Source organism: Bombina bombina, chromosome 1, assembly GCF_027579735.1.
Source record: "Bombina bombina isolate aBomBom1 chromosome 1, aBomBom1.pri, whole genome shotgun sequence".
Taxonomy (NCBI): Eukaryota; Metazoa; Chordata; class Amphibia; order Anura; family Bombinatoridae; genus Bombina; species Bombina bombina.
The window spans coordinates 635,665,490-635,687,135 of record NC_069499.1 but is presented as its reverse complement, the minus strand read 5'-3'; the positions used below and the strand labels follow the sequence as shown (position 1 = coordinate 635,687,135).

Below are 21,646 nucleotides of genomic sequence, written 5' to 3'. Positions count from 1 at the left end.
GTAAAACCTCTCCCCCAAAAATAGCCTCCGAAGAAGCAAAAGTATCAAATTTGTAGAATTTGGAAAAAAGTATGAAGCGAAGACCAAGTCGCCGCCTTGCAAATATGTTCAACAGAAGCCTCATTTTTAAAGGCCCAAGTGGAAGCCACAGCTCTACTAGAATGAGCTGTAATCCTTTCAGGAGGCTGCTGTCCAGCAGTCTCATAGGCTAAGCGGATAATGCTTCTTAGCCAAAAAGAGGTTCCCGAAACCTTTTGACCTCTCCTCTGACCAGAGTAAACAACAAACAAAGCAGATGTTTGACGAAAATCTTTAGTAGCTTGTAAGTAAAACTTTAAAGCACAAACGACGTCCAGATTATGTAAAAGATGTTCCTTCTTTGAAGAAGGATTAGGACACAATGATGGAACAACAATCTCTTGATTGATATTCTTAGTAGATACCACCTTAGGCAAAAACCTAGGTTTTGTATGCAGAACTACCTTATCTGCATGGAAGATCAGATAAGGAGAATCACATTGTAAAGCAGATAACTCGGAGACTCTACGAGCCGAGGAAATATCCATCAAAAAAAGAACTTTCCAAGATAAAAGCTTGATATCTATGGAATGAAGAGGTTCAAACGGAACCCCTTGAAGAACTTTAAGAACCAAGTTTAAGCTCCATGGGGGAGCAACAGGTTTAAGCACAGGCTTGATTCTAACCAACACCTGACAAAACGCCTGAACGTCTGGAACATCCGCCAGACGCTTGTGCAAAAGAATAGACAGTGCAGAGATCTGTCCCTTCAAAGAACTAGCTGATAATCCTCTCTCCAAACCCTCTTGGAGAAAAGAGAATATCCTGGGAATCCTAACCTTACTCCATGAGTAACTCTTGGATTCACACCAATAAAGATATTTACGCAATATCTTATGGTAAATTTTCCTGGCTTTCGTGCCTGTATTAAGGTATCAATGACAGACTCGGAGAAGCCACGCTTTGATAAAATCAAGCGTTCAATCTCCATGCAGTCTCAGAGAAATTAGATTTGGATGATTGAAAGGACCTTGAAGTAGAAGGTCTCGTCTCAAAGGCAGAGTCCAAGGTGGAAAGGATGACATGTCCACTAGGTCTGCATACCAGGTCCTGCGTGGCCACGCAGGCGCTATCAAAATCACTGATGCTCTCTCCTGCTTGATTTTGGCAATCAGACGAGGGAGCAGAGGAAACGGTGGAAACACGTAAGCCAGGTTGAAAGACCAAGGCGCTGCTAGAGCATCTATCAGCATCGTTTCCGGGTCCCTGGACCTGGATCCGTAATAAGGAAGCTTGGCGTTCTGGCGAGACTCCATGAGATCCAGTTCTGGTTTGCCCGAACGATGAATCAATTGAGCAAACACCTCCGGATGGAGTTCCCACTCCCCCGGATCAAAAGTCTGACGACTTAGAAATTCCGCCTCCCAGTTCTCTACACCTGGGATATGGATCGCTGATAGGTAGCAAGAGTGTTTCTCTGCCCAGCAAATTATTTTGGAGACTTCTAACATCGCTAAGGAACTCCTTGTTCCCCCTTGATGGTTGATGTAAGCCCCAGTCGTGATGTCCGACTGAAATGAACCTCAGGGTTGTTAACTGAGGCCAAACCTGAAGAGCATTGAATATTGCCCTCAATTCCAGAATATTTATTGGGAGGAGTTTCTCCTCCTGAGTCCACGATCCCTGAGCCTTCAGGGGAGTTCCAGACTGCACCCCAACCTAGAAGGCTGGCATCTGTCGTTACAATTGTCCAATCTGGCCTGCGAAAGGTCATACCTTTGGATAGATGGACCCGAGATAGCCACCAGAGAAGAGAATCTCTGGTCTCTTGATCCAGATTTAGTAGAGGGGACAAATCTGTGTAATCCCCATTCCACTGACTGAGCATGCATAGTTGCAGCGGTCTGAGATGTAGGCGCGCAAACGGAACTATGTCCATTGCCGCTACCATTAAGCCGATTACCTCCATGCACTTAGCCACCGAAGGGCACGGAATAGAATGGAGAACACGGCAAGAATTTAGAAGTTTTGATAACCTGGACTCCGTCAGGTAAATTTTAATTTCTACAGAATCTATCAGAGTCCCTAGGAAGGAGACTCTTGTGAGTGGGGACAGAGAACTCTTTTCTTCGCTCACTTTCCACCCATGCAACCTCAGAAATGCCAGAACTATGTCCGTATGGGACTTGGCAATTTGGAAGTTTGACGCCTGTATCAGGATGTCGTCTAGATAAGGGGCCACTGCTATGCCCCGCGGCCTTAGGACCGCCAGAAGCGACCCCAGAACCTTTGTAAAAATTCTTGGGGCTGTAGCTAACCCGAATGGAAGAGCCACAAACTGGTAATGCCTGTCCAGAAAGGCAAACCTTAGGAACCGATTATGATCTTTGTGTATCGGAATGTGAAGGTAAGCATCCTTTAAATCCACCGTAGTCATATATTGACCCTCCTGGATCATAGGTAGGATGGTCCGAATAGTTTCCATTTTGAATGATGGAACTCTGAGGAATTTGTTTAAGATCTTTAGATCCAAGATTGGTCTGAAGGTTCCCTCTTTTTTGGGAACCACAAACAGATTTGAGTAAAATCCCTGTCCCTCCTTTGGAACTGGATGGATCACTCCCATAACTAGGTGGTCTTGCACACAGTGTAAGAATGTTTCTTTCTTTATCTGGTTCACAGATAATCGTGAAAGGTGAAATCTCCCTTGTGGAGGGGAAGCCTTGAAGTCCAGAAGATACCTTTGAGATATAATCTCCAACGCCCAGGGATCCTGAACATCTCTTGCCCACGCTTGGGCGAAGAGAGAAAGTCTGCACCCTACTAGATCCGTTACCGGATAGGGGGCCGTTCCTTCATGCTGTCTTAGAGGCAGCAGCAGGCTTTTTGGCCTGCTTGCCTTTGTTCCAGGACTGGTTAGGTTTCCAGGCCGCCTTGGACTGAGCAAAAGTTCCCTCTTGTTTTGTAGCAGAGGAAGTTGATGCTGCACTTGCCTTGAAGTTTCGAAAGGCACGAAAATTAGACGGTTTGGCCCTTGATTTGGACCTGTCCTGAGGAAGGGCATGACCTTTACCTCCAGTAATGTCAGCAATAATTTCCTTCAAACCAGGCCCGAATAGGGTCTGTGCCTTGAAGGGAATGTTAAGTAGTGTTAGACTTTGAAGTCACGTCAGCTGACCAAGATTTAAGCCATAGCGCCCTACGCGCCTGGATGGCAAATCCAGAATTCTTAGCCATTAGTTTAGTCAAATGAACAATGGCATCAGAAACAAAAGAATTAGCTAGCTTAAGTGCTCTAAGCTTGTTAAGTATGTCATCCAATGGAGTCGTTGCCTGTAAAGAGACTCAAACCAGAACGCTGCAGCAGCAGTGACAGGAGCAATGCATTCAAGGGGCTGCAGGATAAAACCTTGTTGAATAAACATTTTCTTAAGGTAACCCTCTAATTTTTTATCCATAGGATCTGAAAAAGCACAACTGTCCTCGACAGGGATAGTAGTACGCTTTGCTGAAGTAGAAACTGCTCCCTCCACCTTAGGGACCGTCTGCCATAAGTCCCGTGTGGTGGCGTCTAAGGGAAACATTTTTCTAAAAATAGGAGGGGGGGGGGGGGGGGGAAAACGGCACACCGGGTCTATCCCACTCTTTATTAATATTTTCTGTAAACCTTTTAGGTATTGGAAAAACCTCAGTACACACCGGCACTGCAAAGTATTTATCCAGTCTACACAATTTCTCTGGCACTGCAATTGTGTCACAGTCATTCAGAGAAGCTAAAACCTCCCTAAGCAATACACGGAGGTTCTCAAGCTTAAATTTAAAAGTAGAAATATCAGAATCAGGTTTCCCTGAATCAGTGATATCACCCACAGACTGAAGCTCTCCTTCCTCAGCTTCTGCATATTGTGAGGCAGTATCAGACATGGCCCTTAAAGCGTCTGTATGCTGTGTATTACGCCTAACACCAGAGCTATCACGCTTTCCTCTAAGTTCAGGTAGCCTGGCTAATACCGCTGACAGTGTATTATCCATGACTGCCGCCATGTCTTGTAAAGTAATCGCTATGGGCGTCCTTGATGTACTTGGCGCCATTTGAGTGTGAGTCCCTTGAGCGGGAGTCAAAGGGTCTGACACGTGGGGAGAGTTAGTCGGCATAACTTCCCCCTCGTAAGAATCCTCTGGTGATAAAAGACATAAGCTGATCTTTATTGTTTAAAGTGAAAACAATACATTTAGTACACATTCTAAGAGGGGGTTCCACCATGGCTTTTAAACATAATGAACAAGGAGTTTCCTCTATGTCAGACATGTTTGTACAGACTAGCAATGAGACTAGCAAGCTTGGAAAACACTTTAAAACAAGTTAACAAGCAATATAAAAAACGGTACTGTGCCTTTAAGAGAAACAAATTTTGTCAAAATTTGAAAAACAGTGAAAAAAAGTCAGTAAATCAAACAAAATTTTTACAGTATGTAATAGGTTAGCAGAGCATTGCACCCACTTGCAAATGGATGATTAACCCCTTAATGCAAAAAACGGATCAAAAAAACAAAAAACGTTTTTTAAACAGTCACAACAACAACTGCCACAGCTCAGCTTTGGCCCTACCTTCCTCAATAAACAACTTTTGAAGCCATTAGAGCCCTTCAGAGAGGTCCTATAGCATGCAGGGGACTGCTGAGGGAAGCTGAATGTCTCTGTCTGTAATTTTAACTGCGCAAAAAAAGCGCTAAAATAGGCCCCTCCCACTCATAATACAACAGTGGAAAGCCTCAGGAAACTGTTTCTAAGCAAAAATCAAGCCAGCCATGTGGAAAAAACTAGGCCCCAATAAGTTTTATAACCAAAGCATATATTAAAACGATTTAACATGCCAGCAAACGTTTTATATTGCCATAATATAAGAGTATATATCTCTGGTAGTAAGCCTGATACAAGTCGCTATTAAATCACTGTTTTTAGGCTTAACTTACATTAATCCGGTACCAGCAGCATTTTCTAGTCCCTAGAAAAACTTAAAACTGCACATACCTCATAGCAGGATAACCTGCACGCCATTCTCCATCTGAAGTTACCTCACTCCTCAGACAAATGTGAGAACAGCAGTGGATCTTGGTTACAAGCTGCTAAGATCATAGAAAACGCAGGCAGATTCTTCTTCCAAATACTGCCTCAGATAAAATAGTACAACTCCGGTACTATTTGAAAATAACAAACTTTTGATTGAAGAAAATACTAACTATATTTTACCACTCTCCTCTTACTACCTCCATCTTTGTTGAGAGTTGCAAGAGAATGACTGGATATGGCAGTTAGGGGAGGAGCTATATAGCAGCTCTGCTGTGGGTGTCCTCTTGCAACTTCCTGTTGGGAAGGAGAATATCCCACAAGTAATGGATGATCCGTGGACTGGATACACCTTACAAGAGAAATGGACCTTCATATAGTAGGTCCGGCCATAACAGAAGTGGCCAAGGCGGGCAACTGGACATCCGAACCAGATCCGCATACCACAACCTGTGTGGCCATGCTGGAGCCACCAGCAACACAAAAGACTGTTCCATGATGATTTTGGAGATCACTCTTGGAAGGAGAACTAGAGGCGGGAAGATGTAAGCAGGATGATAACACCAAGGAAGTGTCAGCGCATCCACTGCTTCCGCCTGAACATCCCTGGACCTGGACAGGTATCAGGGAAGTTTCTTGTTTAGATGAGAGGCCATGAGATCTATCTCTGGAAGACCCCACATCTGAACAATCTGAGAAAACACATCTGGATGGAGAGACCACTCCCCTGGATGTAAAGTCTGGTGGCTGAGATAATCCGCCTCCCAATTGTCTACACCTGGGAGATGCACCGCAGAGATTAGACAGGAGCTGGATTCCGCCCAAGCAAGTATCCGAGATACTTCTTTCATAGCTTGGGGACTGAGTCCCACCCTGATGATTGACATTAGCCACAGTTGTGATATTGTCTGTCTGAAAACAAATTAATGGTTCTCTCATTAGCAGAGGCCAGAACTGAAGAGCCCTGAGAATTGCACTGAGTTCTAAAATATTTATTGGTAATCTCGCCTCTTGAGATTTCCAAACCCCTTGTGCTGTCAGAGATCCCAAAACCGCTCCCCAACCTGAAAGACTCGCATCTGTTGAGATCACAGTCCAGGTTGGCCGAAAAAAAGAACCAAACGATGGTGATCTAACCACCATGTCAGAGAGTGTCGTACATTGGGATTCAAGGATATTAATTGTGATATCTTTGTATAATCCCTGCACCATTGATTCAGCATACAAAGCTGTATAGGTCTGATGTGAAAACAAGCAAAGGGGATCGCGTCTGATGCTGCAGTCATGAGACCTAAAACTTCCATGCACATAGCCACTGAAGGGAATGACAGACTGAAGGTGCCGGCATGCTGCGACCAATTTTAAACGTCTCTTGTCTGTTAGAGTCATGGACACTGAATCTATCGGGAAGCCTAAAAAGGTGACCCTTGTCTGAGGAATCAAGAAACTTTTTGGTAAATTGATCCTCCAACCAGGTTTCCCAAGAAACAACACTAGTTGATTCGTGTGAGATTCTGCAGTACGTAAAGACTGAGCTAGTACCAAGATATCGTCCAAATAAGGAAACACCGCAATACCCTGTTCTCTGATTACAGATAGTAGGGCACCCAGAACCTTCGAAAAGATTCTTGGAGCTGTTGCTAGGCCAAATGGAAGAGCAACAAATTGGTAATGCTTGTCTAGAAAAGAGAATCTCAGAAACCGATAGTGTTCTGGATGAATCGGAATATGAAGGTATGCATCCTGCAAGTCTATTGTGGACATATAATGTCCTTGCTGAACAAAAGGCAGAATAGTCCTTATAGTCACCATCTTGAAAGTTGGTACTCTTACATAACGATTCAAAATTTTCAGATCCAGAACTGGTCTGAATAAATTTTCTTCTTTGGTACAATAAATAGGTTTTAATAAAACCCCAAACCTTGTTCCTGAGGAGGAACTGGCATGATTACCCCTGAAGACTCCAGGTCTGAAACACACTTCAGAAAAGCCTGAGCTTTTACTGGATTTACAGGGATACTCGATAGAAAAAAAATCTTCTCACAGGAGGTCTTACTCTGAATCCTATTCGACACTCTTGAGAGACAATGCTCTGAATTCAATGATTTTGGACAGATTTTATCCAAAAATCCTTAATCTGCCCCCTACCAGCTGAGCTGGAATGAGGGCCGCACCTTCATGCGGACTTAGGGGCTGACATTGGTTTCCTAAATGGCTTGGATTTATTCCAATTTGAGGAAGGCTTCCAATTGGAAGCAGATTCCTTGGGAGGAGGATTGAGTTTTTGTTCCTTATTCTGACGAAAGGAACGAAAACGGTTAGAAGCCTTAGATCTACCCTTAGGTTTTTTTATCCTGAGGCAGAAAAACTCATTTTCTCCCAGTGATAGTTGAAATAATAGAATCCAACTGAGAACCAAATAAATTATTACCTTGGAAAGAAAGATAGTACTCTAGATTTAGATGTCATATCAGCATTCCAAGATTTAAGCCACAAAGCTCTTCTAGCTAATACAGCTAAAGACATGGCTCCAACATCAATTTTGATAATATCAAAAATGGCATCACAAATAAAATGATTAGCATGTTGCAGTAAGCGAATAATGCTAGACATATCAGAATCCAATTCTTGTTGCGCTAAATTCTCCAACCAGAAAGTTGATGCAGCCGCAACATCAACCAAAGAAATAGCAGGTCTGAGAAGATGACCTGAATATAAATAGGCCTTCCTTAGATAAGATTCAAGCTTCCTATCTAAAGGATCCTTAAAGGAAGTGCTATCTTCCATAGGAATACTGGTAAGTTTAGCAAGAGTAAAATAACCCCATCAAATAAGTGATACTCCCTTTACGTCCCTCTGACATTCGCTGTACTCTGAGAGGAATCAGGCTTCAACAATGCTGAGAAGCGCATATCAACGTAGAAATCTTAGCACAAACTTACTTCACCACCTCCATAGGAGGCAAAGTTTGTAAAACTGAATTGTAGGTGTGGTGAGGGGTGTATTTATAGGCATTTTGAGGTTTGGGAAACTTTGCCCCTCCTGGTAGGATTGTATATCCCATATGTCACTAGCTCATGGACTCTTGCCAATTTCATGAAAGAAATAGCAACAACAGCGTCAGCAACCTCACTTACTGAATGTTTACTTTTCCTCTTGCGCTTTCCATGTAGCATGGGAAAAGCAGACAAAGCATCAGAGATCGCAGAGGACATGAGGGAAGCGATGTCTTGCAACGTGACTCCAGGTGGAGTTAGAGGAAGCGCAGGGCACTGTATGAGTGGGTAATAACATTTTTGGACACTTGAGGAGAAAGCTGCGGTATATATTGAACATTGTCGTTAGGCACCTAAACAGCATCCGCCTTAGACAATGTTGGCTCAGAAAAAAGTCTATCCCTGTAATTTAAAGTTCTCTCAAAACATAAGGAACAGAAAGGGATAGGTCGTTCCATATTAGCATCAAAACATAACATTTTGCAAGGCTTCTTGGTCCATTCTGACACACAATGGAATTACCAAAAAAAAATACTTACATTTTAATAAATTTAAACCCAAAAAACCTGTCACTTTAAATTTTAAAACATAACCTCTCTTATATTTTGCAGTAAGTATTATGCAAGTGCTATTAACAACCTGTACACATCAGCTTAGTTTTGCTGAGGTGCCTACCTGCCCTGCTGACACCGGATAGAATCTCTCTAGTAAAAGATCCGGAACTCTACCTGCAGTATAGTGAACAGCTGTCCGGTCCTAAAAGCGTAGTTTTAAAACTTATGCGCTTTCCAGGGAGATTGTTATCTGGTCACAGTGAATGCAGAGGAAAATGTCGCGCAACGGTAAACCGCTGCCTCAGTTAGCCCCGCCCATCGTGGGCATCTAAAAAATGAACCTCCCGGTCGGCATATTTTAAGTCAAGCCGCCGGGAGTAGTGAAATCACATAACATGAGCCTTTATTCTAACAATCCTCAGCCCCAGTGCCTGCCATAACCATACTGCCATTATATGTTCCCCTTAACATATAGGAGAAAAACTGTGTGTCCCTTAGTGAATAAAGTGCCCACTTTTTCCTGTTTACCCAGAAAAATAAAGTCAGCACTTACCTCATGAATCTGCCAGGCAGCAAGGTAGCTCACTAGGTTTCAGAGGTCTTCTCCCTCACATGGACCTGTGGGAAAAAAAGAGATAGACTGAGTAATCTTAACCACAAGCTTTCAGTATTTGGGCAGCATTAACTATATGGGAGGCGCAGTGAGAATTATGTCCCACAAGTTCCCATTGTTTGAAAGCCACCACTGCTCTGCTGAGGAGACTGATATGGACTATGGCTACACCCTAGAACAAAGCAACACAATCTTGCACTACTTAAAAAATAAAATCTTGCTTGAAGAATCTTTTCTGACACCTAACTTTACCACTTCCTTGCTCTAACGTAGGCAAAGAGAATGACTAGGGTGGGAGGGAAGAGAGGTGATATTTAACAGCTTTGCTGTGGTGCTGTTTGCCGCCTCCTGCTGGGCAAGAGTGATATTCCAAATAGTAATTAGATGATCCTTGGACTCATTGTGTCATTTGAAAGAAATTTAGAGGTTTAAATGTTCTCAAGTATATTAATATAACAATGTTGGTTGTGCAAAGCTGTGGAATAGATAAGGCATTATCTATCTTTTTAAACAATAGATTGTGCCTTTAAATTTAAAATAACCTATAACCAATATGACTATTTGTTCTCTATGGCAAAAAAAAAAATCATCATTAGAATGGTATTACCTGAATCTCATGGTTGAGTTTGGAAACTGTTTTCTCTGTGGATTCTCTGAGTTTCAGAAGTTTTGACTGCTCACTCAGTTTCTTCTTTAAATCAGTCATTTGTCCTTCCAGCTCTTGCAGCCTCTTACGCCTGCGCTCACTCAGCCTGCAGAGGGGAAATAAATATTCGTTTAAGGAGCAGAGAGATCAGTGATCTGACCCACAGTTAACGGGACATTAAACACCTCTGCTTCTATGTAAAAGCTGTGCCTGCCCCATATTCTCTCTAGAGAAGTCAAACAAGCATATTCTGTAATAGATTTCTTCAAGAGGTCACAGATTAATAGCTTGATTCAGCTCTTTTCAGCAAGTGGGGGAAAACACATACATACTGGATACCTACGGTGCATGAATAATAAAAAGAATTTATGCTTACCTGATAAATTTGTTTCTTTTACGATATGACGAGTCCACGGATTTAATCCTTACTTATGGGATATCGCCTCCTGGTCAGCAGGAGGCGGCAAAGAGCACCACAGCAGAGCTGTATATATAGCTCCTCCCTTCCCTCCCACTCCAGTCATTCGACCGAAGTTAGGAAGAGAAAGGAAAAGCCAAAGTGCAGAGGTGACTGAAGTTTAACAAAAATAAAGACCTGTCTTAGAAAATGACAGGGTGGGCCGTGGACTCGTCATATCGTAAAAGAAACAAATTTATCAGGTAAGCATAAATTTCCTTTTTTACAAGATATGACGAGTCCACGGATTTCATCCTTACTTATGGGATACAATACCAAAGCTATAGGACACGGATGAAAGGAAGGGACAAGACGGGAACCTAAACGGAAGGCTTTAGATAAAGCATGTAATTTTTTTTTTTTTTTTATATATATTTTTATTAAGATTGAGTTCACAGTACAGCATAAAATGTAATACGTCAAAAAAAAAAAAAAAAAACCAAAAAGAGCAAGATACATAAATACAGAAAAAATATTCACAATATACAATCGTAATAAACCTGTTATTGTTTCTGTTGCATCTCTGAATAAAAAGAAAAAACAAAAAGAAAAAAAGTAGTCTCAACCTTATTTTTTTCTATTTTCTATTTTCCCGCCAACTTCAAGGTATTCATATCGAAAAGAAATAAAACCTAGTGACATAGTGTTTGTTCTTTTTCGCAGAATAATAATGTAATTTAAACTTTCAGATGCCACATATACCCTGATTTACCTTGTTTTGTCATGCTATGTCTTATCTTTGGAGACAAGTCATATTTGTCACTTGCTCCTTAGTTTCGCTCCCCCCTATCCCTCCCCCCCCGCCAAGGGAGAGAAAAAAAAAAAAAAAAAAAAAAAAAAAAAGGGGGAATACCTCCCAATGGAATCTACCATATCCCCAATAGTACCAGTTCCGAATTTCTAAATGGGAAAATCATATAATCTATTTCCACTGCCGAAAAGATCTTAATAAACAGGGACCATTTTGCGAAAAACTTTCTAATGTCCCCTTCGTCGTTCATATTGGTGTCTAACTGTTCTAATATACATTGTTTTTTTAGACAGTTTTTGATCTCCGTAATCGTTGGTGTTGCAGTCGATTTCCATTTCTTAAAAATCAAGTATCTGGCTGCAACCACTGTCGTGTTAATTAATTTATATTGGGGATGTGATTTTTCTCTATCTTTTCTCAGGAAAACACTATAACTCAGGGTTATTTCAAATGGAGGGATCTTTACTATATTTTTTAACCAATATTCTACTTTTTTCCAGAATTGACCCACCTTAGGGCAGCTCCATATCATGTGGACCAAATCCGCTGCGGGTTGTGAACATTTTGGGCATTTATTAAATTTATTGTTCCCACATTTTAAACCTTTCTCTGGGGTAAAATACGCCTTGTATAGCAGTTTAACTTGTGATTCCCTCCAGGTTGAGGATAATGTGGATTGAGCTATTCTTGTGAAAGAGCCCTGTACCAGCTGGGCATCAGCATTGCTCTCTGGAATTAAGTTGTTCCAATCAGCCGAGAGTCTCTCAAGATTTGATATACCCCTAAGGGAGACTAACATATAATAACATGGTGAGATGGAGAACTGACCATTTTTCACCATTTCTAACCACCCCTCCAATTTCCCCCACGTCCATCTTCCGTTTACCTCCCTCCTGAGTTCTGTTACAAAGTGTCTGGCTTGCAAGTAGGCAAAGAACTCTCTATTGTAGATATCAAATTCCTGTCTAAGTGATTCATAAGTTTTAATCGCTTGATTCTCTCTATCTATGAACTGAATAGCCCTGTCCAATCCTACCGTATGCCATCTTTGAAATGTAGCTGAGTCTAGGCCAACCGGAAATTTCGGGTTGCCCCGAAATGGAACAAACTTAGATGCATTACCATCTATTGATAGGAGCTTGCCCAATTTCCACCAACTTTGTATAGGATTGTAAATAGTTTTAAATGATTTCAGTTCCTGCGGTATTGATTTGGATTTACAATGTATTAAGGCTACTGGTAGGAATGGGTAGCAAATGTTGTTCTCTAAGTCATTATTTGTTATATAATCTTTAGAAAAGATCCAATCTGCCACAATGCGTGCTAAGTAAGCTATGTTATACAGACGTACATCCGGCAGTGCAAACCCCCCTTGGTTTCTTGGTAGTTGTAATTTAAAAAAAGCAATTCTTGGTTTTTTGCCCTGCCAGATGTATCTTCTCAATGCCGCATTCAACTGCCGAATGTCTTTCCCTTTGAGAATTATTGGAACATTTTGGAGGATATATAGCAGTTTTGGCAGTAGTACCATTTTGAACAAGGCTATCCTACCAGTTATGGACAGGGGAAGACTTTGCCAGCTTGTTAACCTCTGTTTGATATCCTGCAATATTGGGGGAATATTTAATTCATAAAGCTTGTCTATATTAGATGGAATTAGGACGCCTAGATATTTAAAGGCCTCTGACACTATCTTAAAGGGTATGTTTGATGGTGATTTCTTATTTTTTCTCAGCCATAACATTTCTGATTTTGAAGTGTTGACTTTGTAGCCTGAAAAAGAACCAAATTGTTTAATAAGCAGTATTAACTTTGGCAGGTTGTCTTTAATATTTGCTATGTAGAGAAGAATGTCGTCTGCATATAATGCAATTTTAAGCTCCTTATTTCGTATTTTTATGCCTTCTAATTGATGTCTTACCATCATAGCTAAGGGCTCTATAGAAATATCGAAAAGCAGGGGGGAGAGAGGACATCCCTGTCGGGTCCCCCTCTCCAGTATGATCTCTGGGGTAAGGGAGCCGTTAACCAGCAGTCTTGTAGATGGTTTGTTGTATAGATTTTTAATCAGTTGACAGAATTTACCTTCAAACCCAAATTTAAGTAAAGACTCTGTTATATGATCATAATGAACCGAGTCAAATGCTTTTTCCGCATCTATAGAAATGACTGCCTGGTCAGGGATGTCCCCCCCCCCCTCCCTAGCCACCTCTGTCTTAAAATAGTCTACCGTCAACAGAGCTTCTCTTATCTTTGCTGATGAGTTGCGTTTGTAAAGAAAACCTGCTTGATCTTTGTGTATAATTATAGGTAGGATAGATTGTAGTTGTTTGCTAAGATAGATGTTAAAATCTTATAGTCTATGTTCAGTAGGGCTATAGGTCTGTATGACTCTTTCAAGGTGGGGTCTTTACCCTGTTTAGGTATTAATATTGTGTTTGATGCCGAGAAAGAGGGGGGGGATTGGAAGCTGGTCTATGTATATTGCATTATATAAATTACAAAGATTTGGAACTATCAATGGCGAAAGAATTTTATAAAATTCATTTGGTAATGAGTCTGGGCCTGGTGCCTTGTCCAATGCAAGTTTGTTAATGACTTTCTCTATTTCCAGCTCAATGATAGGAGCGTTTAGGATCTCTAACTCTTCCCTCCCTAGAGATGGGGGTGTCAGCTGTCTCCAGAATTGGGCAGATTGGGTCTTATCAGATTTTTTGGATGAGTATAACTCCTGAAAATATATGAACAAGAGGTCTGCTATCTCCTCTGACCTAGTTATTGTTTTGCCTTCCTGTTGGAGTGACTCAATCAAGGTTGCTCCTTTTGATCCTTTTACTAAATTAGCCAGGAGCTTACCTGTTTTGTTTCCAAATCTGTAAAGTCTGGCTTGGAGTTTTAATTCTTTTTGCGAAGCCTGGTAGGATAAATACGTATCTCTCTCATTTTTGGCTTTTGTATATTTAAGCCAGTTAATCCTTGATTTATCTAAGAGATAGTGGTTATAGGAGTTGATTAATGAACTAGTCACTTCTTTCTCTCTACTTTTGATTTTTTTCTGAAGATTGGCTGTGTAAGATATTATTTCACCCCTTAAAACAGCTTTTGCTGCCTCCCAAAATATCATAGGATGCCTACTATACTCAACATTGTGCTCCGCATATTCTTTAAATTTGAGATTGAGCCAATTTTTAAATTTTAAATCTTTTGATAGATACCTAGGGAAAAAAAAAACGTACTTGTTTGCATCTCTTATCAGGTTCCTGAAACTGAAGAACAATGGGGGCATGGTCCGAGAGGGAGATAGGTAAGATCTCTGTCATTACTTTCTGCTCTAAGAGCTTAGTGTCCACTAAAAATAGGTCAATTCTGGAAAATGATTTATGGGCCCTAGATAAGCATGTAAAGTTTCTTGTCTCTGGATTCTGCAGTCTCCAAATGTCTTTTATTGCCAAGTTCTGTGTAATTTTTTTAAAAATCTTGGTTTCTAGATTATCTCTTTTATTTTTGAGTTGATTAGCAACTGATCTTAGTCTGTCTAGCGGATATTGTGGGGCCATATTGAAATCACCCCCGCATATCAAAAAGCCTTCCTGGAATAACATAATTTTATTTAATAAGGAGTCCCAGAAAGATGCGTCTATCACATTAGGTGCGTATAGGTTACATAGTGTGTATATGGTTTTCGCCACCTTGATTTTTAACAATATAAATCTCCCCTCTGGGTCTACCTGTGTATTGAGAATCTCTATGCCACTGGCCATTATCTTTTTCCCGAAGAGTATGGCTACGCCTCTTTTCCTATTTAAACTTGGAGTGGCCAGTACCTCCTTTACCCAGGATTTCTTTAGTTTCCTAGTTTCTTCTATTTTTAAATGCGTTTCCTGGAGGAATACTATATCAGACTTTATTTTCCTCAACTGGTTTAAAATTGCTGTCCTTTTTATGGGGGATGTGAGACCTCCAATGTTCCACGAAACAAATGTAATACTTTCTAACTTTGTCATATTCTTAGTTTAATATAGGGGGATAAACCAAAAACACAAAAAAAAAAAAATAAATAAAAAAAAAAAATAATAATAATTAAATTGGCGGAGGGGGGGGTGGGGTTTGGGGGGAAGACTGGACACCAGGGGGAGAAAACCAAAATTTTGAACCATTTCTTAACAATTATCAACTGTCTCACTTTTTGTTTGAGTATTTTAATTATTCAGATATTTTTAATTTAGCTAAGAGTTCACTTGCCTCTTTAGCCGTCTCAGCATAGTAAATTTCATCCTTGTCCCATACTTTGAGCCTTGCTGGATAGATCAGGGTAGCCCGTATGCCCAGGTTAATGAGTTTAGTACATGTTGGGGATAACACCCTTCTCTTAGTTGCCGTTTCAACCGAGAAGTCTTGGAACATAAAAATACTAGAGTTCCCTAATAAAATGGGCTGATTTTTACGATAATATTGAAAAAGGGTAATTTTATCCTGGAAATTCAGTAGTTTGACTATAATTGGTCTTGGCCTAGCTTTCTCTGTGTTGTCTGGGGCAGGTCTCCCTAATCTATGAGCTCTTTCAATAATAATTTTGGGATATGCAATTGGAATTTTGAGGAGTTGCACTAGTGTTTCGGAAATAAAGTTATTTAAATTATCATACTGCTTCTCTTCTGGTACTCCTACAATTCTAAAATTATTCCGTCTAGAGCGGTTTTCTAAGTCCTCAATTTTAAACTGAAGTTTTTCGATTGTTGCTTCATTAATTTTAGATTTTGTAGTATATGTGACCGTTAGATCTTCAAGATCTGAGACTCGTTGCTCAAGTTCTTGTACTCTGTTGGAGAATTGCCTAAGCTCTTGTGAAAGTGATCTCATATCTTGCTTAATCTCTGACCTCAGAGTGTCAAACTTAGGGGCAAGTGCTTCTAAGATACTATCCACCAAGGCTTGGGTATTAGAAGATTCATAGGGGTATGGAAGGTTGCTGGAAGCTAGATTAGTATCCACTGAGGTGCTTATTGAGCTTTTTATTTTCTTATCTTTGTTTCTGTTCGCCATGATTGGAGAGGGGGTTTTGCCGTGAGTGTTTAGAAATGTATCCATGTGTGGTGTACCCACCTGTGATTTAGGAGTGTGCTCTTAATTTTAGGTTTACCAAGGTGCTGATATTTGGAGTGAGGGAAAAACGAAGAAGAGAAAAAAAAAAAAAAAAAAACCCTGCAGGGGAGTGGTAAAACAGAAGGGATGTGAGGGATTCTGTGTGATAGTGATAGTGATGGGCAATTGGGGGAAATATATACTGTGAGAAAAGTTCACGTGTTATTGATAGTGAGCAAAATCTAATAGGTGATTAGTTGTGAAGCCACTACAGAAGCGACTCTGAGTTTAACCCCTTCTCTTCTCCGGCTCTCTGTGTTCACATTTGCTCTGAAAGCTTCTTCCACTTATGATATCCCTAGCCCCTACTTTACTTCTAAAGTCTATTGCTTCCTTCGGCCAAATTGACCCTTTGAGAAGGTGTTTAAATACTACGTGCCATTTACAGCAATTTCCCCTTTTTCTTCTCCTCCTTCTTCCCCTCCAGGGCTACTTTGCTGTTACTCCCTTTTACGTGTAACTTACAGAATTATATTAGTAACTTAATTGATCTATTATAAGCCTAAGCAGCTAGTTTTGCTGCAGTTCCTAGTCTATTCTCTATAACCTTGTCACAGAGCCAATATTACACCATCATTATTGTACACACCACAATTATGCCACAGTCACCACGGTATATGCCACAGTTACCGTATTTTGAGGAGTAGATAACCAATTTGGTTCACATTTTTCCCAATAGTTATTCATGCATAATATATAGCCAATATATCAGTGTAACCCTTGCACAATATGACTTCTTTTAAGTCTAGGGCGTTTTAGATATGTTAATATTGACAATTAAGTTTAGATAAAAAGGGATTTTAGCCTTGGATTTGTATCCTTATTTCCTTCCTGTTGCACTGAAAGCCAGTAGGGGCACAGGCGTTACTTATAGCAAAAAGATGCATATAATTTTATACTTTGCCAGATATTTAACCAGGAAAAGCCTGGAATAGATTGATATTAAAGTATATTTAGTTACGGGGCTTAGGTTACCTCTCAGAATCTTTTAGTATTTTTATAAGGAAGGTACATACTATAAGCTTTCAATTTAACTAGTCTTCTCTGCTGAGTAAACCCCCAAAAATTTATCTTTCTTTAACCTTTAGCAGGGATAGGTCAGAGAATTGGCTGTCAATCAATTACATAATAGACATAGTAAACATACAATGCTTCCTTGAAATACAGCCTCTAAAAAAGACAAAGTGCTTTGCAACGATAAATACATGCTGTGTGTGTCTTAAATCAGCCTATCCTCAGTATAGGATGATTACCCTGATGGACAGTAGAGATATTATTAAGAAATCTCTCAGCAACAATAAACTAGCTGTGATAAAAAGAATAGGCCTGGCAAGCCTAGAATTAAGTAGCAATCAATAAGCTGATGGATCTAGTTTAAAATATCCATTAGTAAGTACAGTAAACTTAATTCTGCAGAAAAAAAAAACAAAAAAAAAGAAAAAACAAAAGAAAAACAGCCTCTTCAATGTATTTTAAAGAGACCCAGAGTCTTGTTTTTGTAGAGTCAAGTTTTTGAATGAAATGTTACTCAGTCTGGAGTATTTCACAAGGGTTTTACTGCAGAACCATAGAAGGAGAGCTTGTGCAGTGTCCTCAGTAATTAAAGGGCAAGGAGGGAGCAAAAGTTTGCGAGCATAAGAGCTTAAACAGTATAAAGAATGTCTCTCTCTTATCTTCACACTCAGGCCCTTGTTAATCACAATCTTAGCTGAGTTCAGAGAGAATAAAATATTTCCTAGGGCTGTTCTTTCATCCCCTTGCTACAGCCGAAAACAGTTCCCACAGATAGTTTATCTCCAGCGTGGCTGGCAAACTCACCCCCTCCAAGGAATCCTACCATCAGTTAGCCTCTGTGATAGCCCGCAGATCGTTGTCGGGCGGATTTCGGCCCAGACGCCGTGTCAAGGCCTCCTGTGTCGGCTCTCCCGCTGAGGACCGCGCTCAACTCCCCCCACGCAGCACCGGTGGGGGGGGAGTGGGTGGCGCCGCGCCGGGCGGCCAAGCAACGCAGGAACAAGCTGCGCACCGGGTCCACACTCCAGACCGGGCCCAACTCCCTCCCGCGCAGCACCGGTGGGGGAGGGAGAAGGACAAGCCCCAGCCGACAGGACCGGAGAGACAACAGGTGCGGCAAAGGGGTGCTTTGTGTTGTAGGTTTTCACGCTAGGCTGTCAGGAGAAGGCAAGCACGGGGAGGGGGGAGGGCCAGGGACCGCAGAAAACGTCTTGTCTCCAAAGGAAGGATACAGCCTACGAAGTAAGGCAGTTTGATTGATTATGACAAAAGGCAGAACAGCGTAGTAAAGTTAGGTGTAGTAAGAGGCGCCATTAATTTTGTTTGAAGTCAATAGGTTGTAAAGCTGTTCTCTAAAAGGCCAAAAAACTGGTGATTAGGGTAAAACAGTGGGATGGTGTGCCACTGTCAGGGGTTCCGGAGTGGTTCTTGAGACTATCCAAGGGAAGCCCCAGAGCAGGGGCTGGCGCGAAAAGAGCACCGCCAAAATCCAGGGGACTGGAGAAACGAGCTGAGCTGCAGCTGTGCAGCTCCTCCTCCACCGGAATCCCTCTAAAGCATGTAATTTTAAGCAACTTTATAATTTACTCCTATTATCAAATTTTCTTTGTTCTCTTGGTATTTAAAAAGCAGGAATTTAAACCTTAGGAGCCAGTCCATTTTAGGTTTAGCACCCTGGATAGTGCTTGCTTAAGCAAGCATAACCCAGGTTCTCAAAAATGAGCTGGCTCTTAAGCTTTACCTTGCTGCTTTTTAAATAAAGATAGCTAAAGAACAAAGAAACATTGATAATAGGAGTAAACTTGGAAAACCAGTACAACGCCGATTCCGTTTAAAAATAAACTCTTGATTGAAGGTAAAACTACACTAAGTCACCACATATCTCTTGATACTTCCTTTCTTGTCGAGAGTTGCAAGAAAATGACTGGGAGTGGCAGTTAGGGGAGGAGCTATATAGACAGCTTTGCTGTGGGTGCCATCTTGCAACTTCCTGTTGAGAAGGAGAATATCCCACAAGTAATGGATGAACCCGTGGACTGGATACACCTTACAAGAGAAAACTGTCTAACTTTGACCCCCAAAATCTGTTACACATCTACAACCACCAAAAAACACCCATGCTAAATAGTTTCTACATTTTGTCCCAAGTTTAGAAATACCCAATGCTATTTGCTTTTTTTTTTTTACAAGTTATAGGGCAATATGTACAAGTAGCACTTTGCTATTTCCAAACCATTTTTTTCCAAAATTAGCGATAGTTACATTGGAACGCTGATATCTGTCAGGAATCTGAATAACCCTTCCCATGTATATACTTTCTTTTAGTAGACAACCCAAAGTATTGATTTTAGTAGACAACCCAAAGTATTGATCTAGGCCCATTTTGGTATATTTCATGCCACCATTTCACAGCCAAATGCAATCAAATAAAAAATGCACTCAGGTCCCTGGGAGGCAGCTGAGAGGCTAAAACGCAAATAAAGTACCGCTTTATTACGCACTGTTTTAATTTGAAATAGTATTTTCTAAGCTGCCTCCCAGGGACCTGAGTGCATTTTAAACATTAGAACAAGTTAATATTTTCCCTCAGATGTGAAGACGTGGGGCTCACAGGAACTGTAGTGACAGAACAGGAAGTATCATGATCCCACAGCACCGCCTGTAATGAAAAAGCCGGTGTTGTGTCTGTGCTAAAATTTCGAATGGGCCACTCATGCACAGTAGCAATAACCTGCTAGAGACACCTCCTTCCCAGTCTATGCCCCACCCCTCCTCCCCGGGACTATCCGAGGAACGTTGACTGCTCAGAGGGAGAGACCGGTCACGTGTGCAAAATTTAAGGTGTTATAGTAATATATAAGAAAATCGCAATTAATTTATTAAAAAAAAAAAAACACACTTTTTTTTACCCCATATCGCCCAATCTCTCTCTCTCCACCAGTATTTTATTTTATAATTTAATTTATACAATTTTTTTTTGTTAAAAAAAAATGTACACACCAAAGAACTGCAGCCAAAATATGATAAAATGTTCAATGCAATTAAAAGGGATACAAAAATCCACAATTTTTCTTTTGTGATTTAGATAAAGCATGTAATTTTAAGCAACTTTATAATTTACTCCTATTATCAAATTTTCTTTGTTCTCTTGGTATTTAAAAAGCAGGAATTTAAACCTTAGGAGCCAGTCCATTTTAGGTTTAGCACCCTGGATAGTGCTTGCTTAAGCAAGCATAACCCAGGTTCTCAAAAATGAGCTGGCTCTTAAGCTTTACCTTGCTGCTTTTTAAATAAAGATAGCTAAAGAACAAAGAAACATTGATAATAGGAGTAAAGTTGCTTAAAATTGCTTGCTCTATCTGAATTAAAGAAAATTTGGGGTTTAGTGTCCCTTTAAGTCTAGTAAAAACCTTTACATGCCTACATCTTACTCTTAAAAATAGGTAATGTATCAAATAAGTAAGTGATATACATAAGTAATAAAAATAATAACTTCTTAATAGCGCATTCTAGGAACATTTAAGTCCAGCTTAAAACTATAAAGTAAGTCACATCAGGTATAGCTTCCCATAAAAAAGAACCACCAAGTCTGGAAAATGCACTGACGAGAAAGTATGCTTGAAATGGTATATTAACAATAAAAAAAAAGAAAAATGTATGCTTACCTGATAAATTTATTTCTTTTTTTTTTTGACACAATGAGTCCACGGATCATCTTAATTACTAATGGGATATTCACCTCCTGCTCAGCAGGAGGCGGCAAAGAGCACCAAAGCAGAACTGTTAAAAAGCTCCTCCCCTCCCTCCCACTCATTTGACCGAAGTTAGGAAGAGAAAAGAAAAGCCAAGGTGCAAAGGTGTCTGAAGTTTACAATAACCCACAAACCAACTAAAAGAACAGGGCGGGCCGTGGACTCATCGTGTCAAAAAAGAAATACATTTATCAGGTAAGCATAAATTTTCTTTTCTTTTTTAAGACACGATGAGTCCACGGATCTTAATTACTAATGGGATTCAATACCCAAGCTAGAGTACACAGATGATACGGGAGGGACAAGACAGGGAACCTAAACGGTAGGCACCACTGCTTGAAGAACCTTTCTCCCAAAAGCGGCCTTAACCTAGGCAAAAGTGACAAACTTTAAAAAAGCGTGAAGAGAAGACCAAGTTGCAGCCTTGCAAATCTGTTCCACAGAAGCTACATTTGTGGACGCCCATGAGGAAACAAAAGCCCTCATGGAATAAGCTGTAACTCTCTGGAGACTGCTGTCCAGCAGTCTCATATGCCAAATGGAAGATACTCTTCAGCCAACAAGAAAAAGAAGTAGCCATAGCTTTTGTCCCTTGCGTTTTCCTGAGAAAACCACAAACAAGAAGACTGACAAAA

The 21,646-nt window shown here is 40.6% G+C and overlaps 1 protein-coding gene across 2 annotated transcripts in view; it reads right to left on the bottom strand.

Moving 5' to 3' along the window:
- The window catches only part of KIF4A (kinesin family member 4A), a 351,035-nt gene that overhangs the window by 232,795 nt on the left and 96,594 nt on the right, over window positions 1–21,646 (bottom strand). For both annotated transcript variants that reach the window (XM_053699056.1, XM_053699057.1), the window contains exon 17: window positions 9,857–10,001. In XM_053699056.1, coding sequence (XP_053555031.1) covers window positions 9,857–10,001 — 145 coding nt within the window. The remainder of the gene's footprint in view (window positions 1–9,856; window positions 10,002–21,646) is intronic.